At 41.3% G+C, this 15250-nt stretch overlaps 1 protein-coding gene across 1 annotated transcript in view; it reads left to right on the forward strand.

The window, feature by feature from the left end:
• Window positions 1-15250, forward strand: part of LOC122789953 (fibronectin type-III domain-containing protein 3A-like) — a 1322139-nt gene that overhangs the window by 1063062 nt on the left and 243827 nt on the right. Inside the window, exons 20-21 of the mRNA XM_044057452.1 lie at window positions 4817-4930; window positions 14164-14313. Of these exons, the coding sequence (XP_043913387.1) occupies window positions 4817-4930; window positions 14164-14313 (264 nt within the window). The remainder of the gene's footprint in view (window positions 1-4816; window positions 4931-14163; window positions 14314-15250) is intronic.

Raw genomic sequence — 15250 nt, forward strand, 5'->3', positions numbered from 1 at the left:
CATTTTGCAGATAGATTAAGTCCACCCTAAGATTTCAGCTATATGTAACACCCTTTTTCTCAGCTTACAAGTTTTATGGTTTCACTTTTTTTGACACTGAGACTACTGTAGCATTTGCTTCACACCATCAGTGACAAGTTATTGCTTACCCAGTGTAGAATTCTTCATCACATCTTAATTTCCCAGCTTTCCTACACATAATTGAGTGCAAACTGGGTGAAGTTGTAGCTGTTCTTGGGTCAAGTTCATCTTGCTAACGTAGAGCTCCCCAGTCACTGTTTTCTATAGGAAGCTACTGTTGGTTTGGTTTCTAAGTGTGTACTGTCAGTGATTCATTTGTTTTCACAAATTTTCCTTTTTTTTCATTCGAGTGTGTCTGTGGCATTGATATATATGTGTGTATATATATGTGTATAGAGAAGTGGCAATAGTTGAGACAATACTTCAACCCCATGTAAAAATGGGAAAAGGGGAAGTAATGATGATGACTCGGGTGTATTTGACAGTAGCTGCTGCTGTTGCTTGACTGCTTTCAGTCATTTCAGATGCACATTTTGCCTCTTTTGCTCTGAATCTTTGTCTTTGATCCCTAATATGATAAGTAACTTGCTACAAGGTTCTGCATTTTCCTTATTATTACAGTGATTCAGAGGAGACTCTCCCTAGAGTGGTTTCAATGGCACAGGTTCAGAGGCAGTAATTCCTATATGCCTTTCCTAGTGTTTTGTTTTATTTATTTGTTTTACTTTTTGATGAAGTTGGTAAGCTGACAAAACAAGGACAATTTTTTCAGTCACATCCTGAAGAAGAGCACAGAATATAATTCATGAGGATAACATTAAAGAAAGAATAAGAAAAACAATTAAGGGATTGTACTATCTAGTACAGATCAAGGGGCATAAGTTATGTAAAACTAGTTTAAGTTGCACAACAACAACTTTTAACTATCCCACTGTTAACTGTGAATCATAACATGACCTCTGTCCTGCTGGCCCATAGGTTCCTGGATTTTGTAAACACTATCACCGTGAACCAGACAGTCCACACACCCACTCAGGGAAAAAACCTACTGGGCCTTGTCCTCACTAACATAGGAGAACTCTTACCCCCCAGCCATGTAGTGTCCTCTCTGGTAAGGTCGGACCATAAAGCTGTCTTTTTTGAACTAAAAATAAAACCCATGACCTCAGCTAGCTCCATAGCATTTAGAAAATATTCCAAGGCAAACTTCCTATTGTTAAGTAACAACCTAACAAAATTTCAAGCCCCCCTCAAAATCCTGTTAACACAGTTGCCTATGTGGAATTCTTCACAGACACTCTATACAGTAATGTTAGTGAATGCTTAGAGACAGCTATGCCGACCAGAAAAGCTCAGAACAAACTCAGAAAACTCCACCCTGGTGAAATATCAATAAGCTGTATAGCATAAGGAAGAAAGTCATAGCAAAAGTCAGGAAATACAATGCCCAGTAGGATAAAAACTTTAAAGGGCAAATCAGGTCTACCAAAGCTATTTTTAAGGTAAACATAGCCTCCCAGGTCAAAGATAACCACAAGGCTTTCTTTAGCTATGCTTGTAACTTTGAAGGCTGTACTCAACAATGTTTGGAGCTAACTATGAATGGAGCCATCTGCATGATGCCAGAGAATATTCCAAATCTACTGGCTGACAAATTCAGCTCCAGTTTAACCTCCCTCCCCCCAGTCACCCATCAAGAAATACTATGGAACATACCCCCCCCCCCCCACAATCACTAGGAAACAGGTTCTAAACACACTGTCCAAAAACAAGAAGACTACAATGATGGGCACAGATAGTATCTCATGATTCCTCTATTTAGTGTTAAGAATGACCTTTCAGTACCACTGGAGTGACTATTTAACTACAGCCTCCAGTCAGGTTTTGTGCCATGCGAATGGAGAACTGCAACAGTCATACCTGTGCATAAGGGTGCACCTTCTATGGACCCCAAAAACTACAGACTCGTTAGTTGTACTCATCTTGTATATTAGGTCATGGAAAGAATTATCATGGAAATGATTAATAATGACACTGGAAACCTCCAGACACTGGATTTAACCCATTCAGTTTTGTCAAGGGAAGGTCATGTGTACTTAGTCTGGTAGACTTTTTTGAGAAGGTCATTGAGGTAATGGATGAGTATAAAACTGTGCAGACTGCCTACCTTGACCTGACCAAGGCATTTGATAAAATACTCCACTCGGACATTGTAAACAAACTCATGAAATTAGACATAAACTCCTGTGTTACACTGTGGATTCCCAGCTGGCTCTCAGGTATGATCCAGGAAGTTAGGATAGGGGAGTTCACCTCCACAAATAGGCTTAGGCCGGTCGTTAGTGGAGTCCCTTAGGGCTTACTACTGGATCCTGGCCTTTTTAGCATCTACTTCTTGGAAGTCAATGCCAACATCAGAGGCCCCTGGTTGACTAAATTTGCAGATGATTGCAAACTGGGAGCAATCACAGAATCTCCCCAAGACACTAATATCCTCCAGGAAGGGCTAATACAGACATATAATGGGTGCTGTACATGATGGTTTAAAACTCCTTGCCAAGAAATGCATAATAATATTCTTTAGGAAGTCTGCTACTCCAGGAATCTATCTCATTAACACACCCCTGAGAGTAGACCCATTAGTCAAGGATTTGGGGAAGTATTTAAACAGTAAGCTGGCTTTTGACCAACATGTATCTAAGGTAGTAAGGAAATATTCTGTGTTGCTCAACTTATAAGCAAGGGTATGACAGCTAGATCCATGGAAGTCATTCTTCTACTGTGCTCTGCCCTCATCAGACCCATAGATGAGTACAATGCCCTCTTCAGTATTTACCTGACCAGGTATATTCAGCAGCTGGAGTGTTCACATATGTTACTCACAAGAAGAATACAGGGCATTAATATGTCCTGTGTGGATCGACTCAAAGCCCTGTTCCTGTATTCTGTCACGTACAGTCTGTTGAGGGATGATCTGTAGCTGGCCTACAAGGCAATCTAGGATCCCACTCTGATGGACCTCTTGGATATCTGCAAAGTAAATAGCATTAACAACTATCCAATCCAGGGACTTAAACCTTCCTGCAACATAAATATGTTATGTTGGAGGGACAGGTATGCATCTCAGAGAATACCCCTCTCTGGAATTGGCTTCCCATCCATGTGAAGTAGAGTTGTTCCCTGGCTCTGTAAAGACATAACTTGGACCATTGGATGGAAAACCATGAATTCACTCTGGTCCGTCATCTACATTTCTAATGGATCAAGTCAAACTGTAAATGTTTTACCCTGCTTGCCGTAGCTTACACCTAACTCTAAAAATAACCTCTAGGGGACCAGACTTGTTGAATACATTTGGGATGTATGGTTAGGCTTTAATGGCCCTTCTGGTTGTTAGCTTAGTGTATACCTATGAACCTTTGAGAGTACAATAGAGTATTGTTTTTCAACAAAAAACATCTTTATTTAATTATCATGTATGTCATAGGCAGTCTTATGTTTATATAAATGAAAATAAACCATCCCGACACAATTTCAGTTGCAAACTTTATACATTACAAACCATGCTGACAACTGTAGCTGCAAACATTATACAAGCTTACAACAGAATATTAATTACTAAAGAGAAGCAGCCTATTTTTGTAATATCTCCAAAATATTTGCATTTACTTGCATTATGCAGGTGTAGCTTAAATTCTGACATAGGTAATGAAGAATGAAGACTTAAAGCTGATAGAATAGGGGGGTCTTATTCTAGAGCTCTCTGCAAGAAACAAAATGATTATTTGCCACTTGTGAGTTTATGGAGGTATAGTTGCAGAGAGATGGTAGTAAGAGGCCCAGTGAGGTGATCGTGTAGACTGGGACAGTGGGTGTAGTAATGCATGTACCAGGTAAGAGAACATACAAGAGGCCAGGAGCATTCAGAGACTGAAAAACAGCTAGTTAAGGATGTGGGAGTAGAGTGGTACTTTTCTTGGAGTGAGACAAGAATAAAATAGCATATATATTGTGAAGGGTTAGTATGAGCAGGGTATTTTTCGCTGTAGGAATAAGGACTTGCTTCTTTACAGTAGCCCTTGCCTTAAGAAAAGCACATGAGAAGTAGAATAAGCAACAGACATAAGTAGAGTGTTTGCCAGTAGTTGGTCATTGTGTACTAGTTGCATTGCACAATATTTAAATTCCATTGCTGTCTTGGGATCCACTGCACAGAAAAGGATGGTTTTCCATCCAAAAGGCATACGCCATAATACAGTGTAATTGTCAAACAGCATTGCCGTAGTTTGGTTAAATTGTATGAAGGAGAGATGTGTAGGATGAACATAGGCAAATAAAGTTAGTGCCTTGCCGTCTGTATATAGGTTAATTTGCAACGCTGGTCCCCGTGTTGTGAGTTTATAAATATGATGAAGGCATGAACAGTTGTTGCCTCAGGGCATGTCCTTTTTGGCACCCTAAAAGAAACATAAGTGAGTTTTTAGAAGTTCTGCATTAACAGGATGTTTGTCTTGTTCCTCACATAGCTGGCTGACCAGACAGTACAGCTTTGTCTGAAGGCCAAGTCTGAGAACTCCACTAAGGTTCAGTCTTTTTCAGTATTGTGAAGTGTTGTAAACTTAGGTAGTCCACCAGTGTGAAAAAAGAAACAACAACTCTTCTAAATATCTGATGTGTAGATAATATCCTTGAATTCTTCTTTTAGGAGAATTTCCCCAGTGTACTTACTTTTTTCAAGGCGTAGATCATCCAATGATGTTAGTGAATATACATTTTTTTGTATTTTCTTTCCCAGTATGGACCATACTCTGAGAAGTCAGTTATCAGTACAGCTCCTGGCCCTCCAGATCAATGTGACCGACCCTTGTTAATTTGCAAGACTGCTACTTCTGTGCTGGCCAAGTGGGAGGTAAGTTTCTAAATTAGACATATTGTCAGTTGTAACTGCAACTGTTTGTGTTTTATGTAATTATTCGTATCAACTGTGCTGTAGCTGGCTTTTGTATTGTTTTGGGAGACAAATAACTGCCAGAATGTACCAGTATTGGGAGCCAGTTAGAAAAAGGGAAGACTTTTCAGTGCTTCCCTAATTTACTGTCTGTGGTTGCAGCAAAATTAGGTATTTTGAGATTTGTCTGGCCACGGTTTTATGAGAAGACTTATTGCATTCCCATTTGCTTCTTGGGTCAGAGCCTGAGCTAAATTGTGTGTTACTTAGATCTACATGTTTTGTGATCTTTAATTGTCTTAAATTCTCATTAGACTGAGTGTCACAATTGAAAAGTTTGATAAGAATTGCCTGGGAATTGATCACGTGTATTGTAATGTGCTCATTGAGAATTTTACAGTAGTAATGTGAACAAAAAGAAGTGATAACAAATAGGAAAACGTTGTCTGCCAAACTATAGATCCTATAATAAAAATTAGTGAGTTTGGGAGGGTGGCCTAATGGTTAAGGTGTTTGCCTTACAAACACAAGGTACAGGGTTTGAATCTCACAGGGGATAACTGGCTAGGCTTAAAATGGCTCGCAAGAGCAGTTAGCCTAGTACTAGCCTATGAACCTATGAACCTATGAATATGTAAACCCCCTGAAGAGAAAGTGGAATACATCCTTAACAAAGATTTAAGTTTGAAAAAAACCCTTCTAAACTTTTCATTTGTCTTCAGTGTCGATACTTTTCTTTTAACTTAGCCAGAAAATATAAACTAGAAATGTCTTAAAGTGATAAATCCTCTCAGTTAACCACATGCACCTATTAATCCAGTAAATATTATGGCTGTTCTAATTGATAAAAAAGAAGGTAATAGCCAAGTTTATCCTCTAGATCCAATCAAAGAGAGTTAACTGTAGAACAGCTCCAGAAATTAAGTATCCATCTCAGTTAAACGTAAAATTTGCAAAAATAAATAAATCAATAAATAAATAAAATAGATTAGTAAAAAATGAAACTAGTTTAGGAGTGTAGTAGGCATTATGGCATACCATGTAAGTATAGTATAATTTTAAAATGGAATAGGTAGAGGAGCCTTATTCCATATACATTTCCATTTAATTTTGCATTATACTTTGTCCACATAAAATTCCCTTTTGCATTTTATTTTAAATAAAACTTAAAACATACAAGAAAATGAATTTTCATTATTTTCTTACTTTTTATGAAGATAAAATTTATTCAGAATTGAATTGTCTGTCCCTGTTAATTTTGGAGCTTTTGTAAGAATTATGTTTAAAACTGAAGTATATCAAAAGGGGTAGGCATGTCTTTAAATAAAGATGATGTGCAGAAAAAAAAGAAGGGACGATAAAATCATTTACTCTGTGATGTTATTTACCAAAGAAGATGTTTCCCCAGAAATTTGTGAATTATTTGCAAGATGTTATGATTAATTGCAGGTTAGAAAAATGTTAAAAACATCATTCATATTAAGAAGAAACATTACCTTCTGGAAAGAACTAATATGCTTCCTTACAACCACAGGTAGCTTAAGTTGACATATGACTTCCTGAGGCAGAAAACACAAGGAAAGGGGATCAGTTTTCCTAGAATGTGACTGTTTGTCATAACTGGACTCAATGAGGAACTCATTTAAAATTTTGTAAAGACAACAATTTACAGTCTAGGCCAACAGTAAAGTAAAAATACTATCATACATGCTTTTGAATTCTACCAGGACTTAAAATCCCATTCAAGGTTAGTTGAGATACTTGAGAAAATTGTATACTTAAGATCATCAACTAGCTTGACTTGCGAAAAATTCTGTGACATCTTAGTATTAAAAAAATGTCATTTAAAGCAAGTAGTGATTTGGCTGAATTTAATTTTTAATTATATAATGCTAACAGTCTATTCCATGCATCTAATGCTTTCACTTTTTAACAAAGCTGAGTGAAGTAGCAGTATTTTACAGTTCCCCTTTTTGTTATAGTGTAACAGTGTATAAAGCTGTGTAGTCCAAATCATTTTAACAGGCACATTTACATCTCATTGTCTATGAGAAAGCAACACTTTAGTTTTCCCAATTCTGCATTTCATCCCAGAATAGGAGCCTGGCATTTCTACCATTGTGTAATAACGTAAAGTGAATAATTTCATGTTTTGTGTACATAGTGGACATTTCTTGGTCATGAAATTGGAACCCGATTGTCTAAACTACAGACCCTTTTCATATGTTAAAATATGAATCACCATGGACATGATGTATTTCCATTGTCAGTAGAAGTATTTTAAATTTAATTGCTGTTCTCTTTTTTTGTGCTGATGCAAATTACTAGTAATGCTCACTAATTAACTGTACCTGCCCACTCCTTATACATAGCAGCACAATGTTCTTCGTGTTTTACTGTTGCAGTCATCACACTTGGGCTGTCTGCCTGCAGGTAGCCCTAAGTCGGCTCGAATACCAGAGGCTTAGTATTTCTGCGTCTGTTGCTGTTGCTCCAGGACTGACGTCAGGTCATCAGGGGTATAAAAACAGGCAGCCAACGCCATTACATCAGTCTTTCTGGCTGAGGAGCCCGAAGCAGAAACAGTTTGCACGAGTGCCAGTCGGCCACTACCTGAGTTTTTCGTTTACGAATTGAATCATCCTGAAGTCTTCTAAAGATAAGTACCCCCTTGGGGATCCTTTTTTCTTGCTCTATCCGATGTCAGAAAAAGTTAACAGTTGTCTTGCCTATGGAAAGCAAATACCACACCGAGATTTTCATTCTTACTGAGTCATCTGTTTAAGCCCAGACCACGAAGTACCTCGCTGTTGGTTTTGTGCCTTGTTCAATGCCTGAACTATTCGTCGTTGTGCCCTTATTGTTGCTAAATACTTTCATTCTCGATCTCTGTATTCCGAAATGGCTTCGGTAAGCCATCTGACTACCAATATTCTGAAAAAACGTAAGGATAAAGACAGAGACAGACCGCACAGGTCCAAAGCTGCTGACGACGCTTCCGTTAAGCTAGTCGCCAGTTCGCTGATACTCAGTGAGGTGCTTTCGCAGTCTATGATGCCCGCTTCAGTGGATTTGTAGGCCTCTACTGAGACACATTCGGAGTCCAGTATGCTGCGAGACTCTTCTTCGACTATGGAACCTGTGGATGTCTCTACCTTGGATTTGTCCGGAGCCACTGAGCAGGCACTGGCTTCTGAGGAAGTTCTTCGCACTACCAATGTTTGACACAAACCGACAACTTCTTTTGCGACTTCAGTTCTGTCTAAAACTACTGAGTTTCTAAGGCCAAGAGTACATTCTGTGCCTAAAAACGGACGACCAAAGCACATGCACCTGCTCCTTTGCCACAACATCAAATGCTTAAAATGGCAGAAGACCTTATTATGCTGATTAGGGGAAGTCAGCCTTCCCCTGCTAAGAGAAAAAGAGACCTGTCCCCAGCAGCTTCAACAGACCAAGAGTCCGACGACTCTGAGGTATCTGATTGTGAAGACATGCCCTTATCTGCTTATGAGGATTCAGATGCAGAGGAATCCATTCTCTCTGCCCCTCTCCTCCAGAGGATTTTTCTTTAGGGTAAACCTTACATACCTTAAGAGAGCATTTCCATTGGGAATGCCAAGACTATCCTCAGTCCAAAAAGAGACTCAGAGAATTTCTAGGTTTGCCACAACATAGGCCTTTAGCAATACCCCCAGTCCTGGAGGTTGTGGATGATGTTTTTATGGAATCCAGTCTAACTCCTGATACTTTACCCCCTGCTCCTAGGAAACCAGACAGGTACTACAGAGTACCTGACTCTTATAAATTCCTTTTCAAAAATCCTACTGCTAACTCTAAGATCATCTCCCAGGGGCCTAAAGGTATCAAAGCAACTACAGCTAAGAATCCCACTCCTTCGGACAGGGATTCCAGAGCTTTAGACAGATGGGGTAAGAAAGTATATACCTCTGCAACTCTCGCCATTAGGGCTTTGAATTGTCAGTTTCACATGCTAAAGTACCAACAACATATTATGCAAAAAATAGCTAACTTTACAGACTGTGCAGAAAATAAAGAATTGGAAAAGCTTATGCATTCTGCAAGCCAAGTCAGCAAGCATACATTGCATTGTGGCTTTGATGCCCTAGAAGCATCTTGCAGGGCAGCAGTCACTGGTTCTGTACTGAGAAGGCATGCTTGGCTTAAGGAGCAGACCTTGCCAGACCATGTCAAATCAAAGTTATTAGACACTCCTTTGAGCAAGGACAATCTGTTTTGCACCAAAGCACAAGAGGTTCATCAAAAGATGGAAGAAAAAAACTAAATCTATGCAGACAGTCTAGAATTCTTGCAAGTACAGCCTCCTAGATTCAGTAAGCATTGCCCCTCGAAACATTGGTCCTTTCCAGCCCCCTCAAGGCTGTCTCATACTAGACCCAGGGGAAATAGGCCCCCCCCCCCAGACTACAGTCTTGGGTATGCAGAGATCTAAACAATGGAGTGCCTTTTCCTCTAAAGCAGGGAGTGCTATGCCTCCCCCTTACGGAAAGAATTCCCAATGACTTCTCAACTCCACTCCCCACCTCTGCCCTACTGCTTTTGCCCCTAGGAGGAAAACTTGCCCTTCATGCAAAACACTGGATTTCCATCACCAAAGACCGATGGGTCCTCAGCATTGTATCCCAGGGATATAAATTTTACTTCCACTCTCTGCCAACCCCATAAGGGTTCCCAGACCTTTCTCCAAACTAGTGGGCAGAGGCCCAAAACCAAGTTCAAACCCTGCTCTCTATCTGGGCAATTCAACCTGTTCCCACGGAACAGTTAGGTCAAGGATTCTACTCCAGACTTTTCCTGGTACCCAGAAAAGATGGCTCTTGGCACCCAATCCTAGATCTTTCAATTCTCAACACTTTCCTGGTGATACCAAAATTCAAAATGCTCACCCTGCAGCAGCTTCTATATATGCTAGCCAAAGATGCCTGGTTAGTCACCCTAGACTTAAAAGAAGCCTATCTGCACATCCCTGTAAGGGAGTCATGCAGGAAATGTCAATGCTTCAGGGCAGGATCTATGCATTATCAGTTCTCTGCACTTCCCTTTGGCTTATCCACTGCTCCCAGAGTATTCACAAAATGCCTGGCCCCAGTCATTGCTTACTGTAGACAGAGAAATATTCAAATTTAACCGTACTTGGATGACTGCCTGATTCAGGCGGACAGTCAGGAAATGCTGTTGCAGCACCTGACTTTTGTAAAAAAACTTCTAACCTCCCTGGGGTACACCATCAACGAAAAGAAATCAAAACTAGTCCCCAGTCAAAAGATTGTATTCCTGGGAGCAAGCTTGGACACAGCATCCCAGATGTCATTCCTCACTCCAGAAAAACAAGCCTATCTGACAGACTCTTTTACTCAAATAGCTACCAGAACCCAGCTATCTGCAAGGAAAATCCTGAAGGCCTTTGGGTTCATGGCCTCATGCATCCTACTAATTCCATATGCCAGACTGCATATAAGGAAGCTTCAGTGGTACTTTAAAAGTCTTTGGTGCCAACATTCTCAGGACCTGGAAACCGTCATTCCTATCATACCCTGTCTAGACACAACTCTTCCCTCCCTGCCTTTAATCCGGGCAGCAGCATGCAACCACAACAAGGGACTGCCCTTTACTCAACCCCACACCACCCAGACCCTAACCACAGATGCATCAGACTTTGCCTGGGAGGCACACATAGACGGCAAGTTCATTCAGGACTACTGGAGCCCAAGTCAAATTAATCTGCACATCAGCCATAAAGAGATGCTAGCTGTGCAGCATGCTCTGACAGCCTTCAGATCCTCAGATAAACCACAGGTGATAGTCAGGTAGTTTAGCGATTTAATGAAACAAAAAACTGTATAGTGTGGATTGTGAATTTTGTTTCATTAAATTGCTAAACTACCTGGCCATCACCTGTGGCTTATCTGAGCCTTCAGATCCATACTCTCACCAGAACACCTGCTTATAAAAGCAGACAACACCACAGTTATGTGGTACATCATCAAGCAGGGGGGAACCCACTCTTACCCACTCTGCAGGCTAGCCATGGTGCTGTGGAACACGGCCTTGGACATGCAAGTCCATGACTTAAGCAGAAATCTCCTAGACCCACATTAGTGGCAATTAGAGCCCAGCACCTTCAACCTTCTGATCCGGAAATGGGAGACCCCAGAGGTGGATCTCTTTGCCTCCCCCTGCAATCACCAGCTCAGTAAATTCTGTACCAGGACTCCTCACAGCAGGGCCTGGAAAGTGGGTGCCCTATCTTTTCAGTGGGTAAATCTCACAATCTATGCCTTTCCCCCTCTGCCCCTTCTCTCAAGAGTATTACTCAAGATAAGATGGGACAGACCAAGGACAATTCTGATTGTCCTGGACTGGCCAAGCCAGCACGGGTACCCACTCCTGCGCAGCCTGTCACCGGTGCCACCCTGGCACCTACACCTGAACCCAACCCTGCTCTCTCAGCAGGGGGAACAGTTCTTGCATCCGCAACTGCAAACTTTAAATCTTGCAGCCTGATTTATTCCTTGAATTCTCCCCCAGTAACCAGCCTAAGCAAGCAGGTGCTGGACATCATTCTTGAAGCCAGAAGACCCAGTACAAGAAAATCCTATACTGATAAGTGGAAAAGGTACTGCTCCTGGATTCAGTCAGAAGGAGAGGACACAACTCTACCCTCCCTGCCTGTTATCCTGGATTACTTAGCATACCTACTCCACAGAGGCCTAACCTTCTACTCCATTAAGATACATGCCTTAGTCATTTCGGCTCATTACAACACTGAGCCACCTCTCTTCTCTCACCCTCTTATCAAACAGTTCCTGAGAGGGGAAAACAACTTAAAGCCACTAAGGACAGCACCCACCCCTGCTTGGGACCTTAACTTTGTACTGGAAAAGCTCACGCTTCCCCCTTTTGTGCCTGCAGCATCAGCAGAGTTATAATTCCTCTCTTGGAAAACAGCCTTGCTTCTGGCCATCACTTCAGCTAGAAGAGCGTCTGACCTACAAGCTCTTATGGCTGTGGAACCCTTCATTATTGTCCATGCTGACAGGGTTTCCTTCAGGACTAACCCTTCCTTTATGCCTAAAGTGGTGTCCAGTGTGTCTCTCAACCAATCTATCCATTTGCCAACTTTCTTCCCTAAACCTCAAAATAAAGGGGAAAGGATCCTGCAGTCCTTGGAAGTGCACAGACAGCTCAGATTCTACCTTGATAGGACTAAGCCCTTCAGGAAATATGACCATTTACTAGTCAGCTTTGCACCAGGGGCAGAGGTCAAGGCCATTTCAAAACAAACAATTTCCAAATGGATAGCACACTGCATCCATTTCTACTACAAACACCATGGGAAACCAATCTCTCTCGGGGTCAGAGCACATTCCACTAATACAACGTCTACCTCTACAGCATTCCTCAGGGGAGTTCCTACCAGGGACATCCTGAAAGCTGCTACCTGGAGTTATATACACACCTTCACCAAGCATTACAACCTGCCTATATTTTCCAAATCCAGGGCGGGTTTTGCAACAGCAGTCTTGCAAGGAATACTAGCCAGCCCCAGCTCTTCTTGACTGCCTCCACCCTTCTTCAGCTTTGGGAATCTACCCAACTGTGATGACTGCAACAGTGAAACACTAAGAACATAGTACAGTTGTGTACACTTACCATAAATGTAGATGTTCGAGTGTATTCACTGTTGCAGTCCTGGTTTCCCTCCCTCCAGCCCCCTTGTCTCTCTCTGTCTCTCTCTCTCTCCTCTCTATGCCTATCACTCACCCCTTTCAGGGGTATTGGTATTTACTTTTTACTGGTGGTGTCTTCCCCACCATAACTTAGGCCCCCTATTTGGGGGGCTCCTGACATTTGGGGCAAGAAAAACTGATGTAATGGCATTGGCTGCCTGTTTTTATACCCCTGATGACCTGATGTCAGTCCTGGAGTGACAGCAACCAATGCAGAAATACCTAGTCTCTGGTATTTGGGCCGACTGAGGGCTACCTGCAGGCAGATAACCCAAGTGTGATGACTGCAACAGTGAATAAACTCAAACATCTACATTTATGGTAAGTGTACACAACTGTACTTTTCTATGATGGTTTGTAAAATAGCTGCCACTGTAAACATCATGAAAAAAATATATGTAAAATAAGAATGCTGGGTGGTAACATTTTGTGAGTACATAACAGAAACGGATATATTTTTTTAAAGTAAGTGTAACAGTTTTCGGCCAAATCTAGTAGTGTAGCAATATAAAGCCCAGACTATGTCCCAGGTGACCCAACTTTGATTAGCAGTTTTAGGGACATGATGGAGTTGGAAGGGGAGAATGGAGTTTTCTTTCCTGAACAGAGGATGAAGCAGAACAGGATGCATACTGCTGCACCTTTGTTAGAAGGTTGATGCAAATGTGTTTCCTAGAGTTGGCTTCCAGCTCATCAAGTTATTGCTTGGGGGTAGCATCTGCAGCACATGTATGGGCGCATGCTTTTGCAAGGGAAAGTCATTACAAGCTACCATGTTGGTGTGAGTAATAGCCCTCCACCCAAGATGGAGTTAGGCTGTATGTATGTAAACATCTTCATTACTGAGATTTTGACAGGGACATACCACATTCTCATGACTGCCTGAATCAACTTTTGTCCTAATAATGGTCAGACATTCCCAGTAGACCTAGGAACAAATAGGCATGCCCATTTGGAGGGAAGTTTGATGTCTGGCAGGCTCTGGGGCAGAAATGAAATGTTTAGTGGCCGATTGTTATTTTTAAAGAAAGTGTTTTTTAAATAAATTATGAAACTCATTTATCATACTACCTGATGTTTTGATAATTTTTCAGTGTGGCTACCAAACCTGCTGATGGAAGCATTACAGTTGACTTCCTTATTGGAGTACACTGCTGTTTCATGGGAAGTAAAATCCATATGCTGCATAGTTAATGTCATTACTTATTATTGCTGTCCCATATTGGTTCTGAGGATGAGTCTGTCATACTGTTAGCTTTTTGCTAAGTGCAAAAATGTAGCTGATAACCTACTGCCTTGTCATAATACTTCTGAGTTATAGTAACTGAAACCCACAAGTACAGACACATACTTGTCTTTTTGTGTGAATGTTTGAAAGGGAAAGTTTTCTTTTCTGAAGTGTTTCACTTTTTTTGCTTCCAGAGTCCTGCATGCAATGGTGCTGAGGTCACAGAATACAGACTGGAATGGGGAGGTGTGGAAGGCTGTATGCAAGTAGTTTACACTGGTTCTTGTCTGAGTTATGAAATCAAAGGGCTTACACCAGCAACTACTTATTATTGTAGAGTACAGGTATGGTTTTATTTTTGCTACTTTATGGGATATGTTCTGTATCAATTATTCAGTTAAATGCTAGCAAGTGTTACTGTTAGATGTTTGCCATTTCATTACCAGCAAGTAGTGTTCATTCTGTATACATATGCTGGCATCTTGGGTTCAGAAACCATCTTGGGAATTAGATGTTACTGCAGAGCAAATATGTTCATTGAAAGCAGGGCCAGTACCATTAAGTGTGGACCATACCTCCCAACTGTTCCGAATTACTCAGTTTTTACTGGGTTTTGCAGTTCAAATGAAGGGGCACCACGATTCCCGAGTGGCACCCCTTCATTTCCGATTTTTTCTTTATCTTTTAAATTTTCACACTGACAGAGCTGATGTCATCATGTGCGCAATGACGTCAGCTCTGATAGGGCTACCAGTCTATCGGAATTGAACTCCTTGGAGTTCACGGCAGAAAACAGAACTTTGAGAGGGAACAGCACTGGATTACAAATGCAAATAGAAAGCAGGCAGGAGTGGCAGCACTGAGCAGATTATGTTCCCGGACCTGAATGGCAGACCTGCAAGCAAGACACTGAATGGTGAATGGATTATGTTCCCAGACGTGAATGAATGGATTATGTTCCCAGACCACCTGCAAGTAAGTGTGTGTAGATCCCGGACCTGAACGGCAGACTAAGGTGTGTGTAGATCCCGGATCTGAATGGCAGACTAAGGTGTGTGTGTAGATCCTGGACCTGAATGGCAGACTAAGAGATGCAGTTTTTACATTGAACTGTTTTCTGCCACTTGTTTACACTCAAAGGAGGGGGACTCCTTTCAGAAAATAGATGTTGTGTGTGTGTGTGTGTGTGTGTGTGTGTGTGTGTGTGTGTGTGTGTGTGTGTGTGTGTTCATCATACCTTGCAACATTTTGCAAACATCTTTGCTACTCAACTTTTTTGTC

The sequence above is a fragment of the Protopterus annectens genome, chromosome 15.part0 (genome assembly GCF_019279795.1).
Source record: "Protopterus annectens isolate FY-2018-M chromosome 15.part0, PAN1.0, whole genome shotgun sequence".
In the NCBI taxonomy this organism is placed as follows: Eukaryota; Metazoa; Chordata; order Ceratodontiformes; family Protopteridae; genus Protopterus; species Protopterus annectens.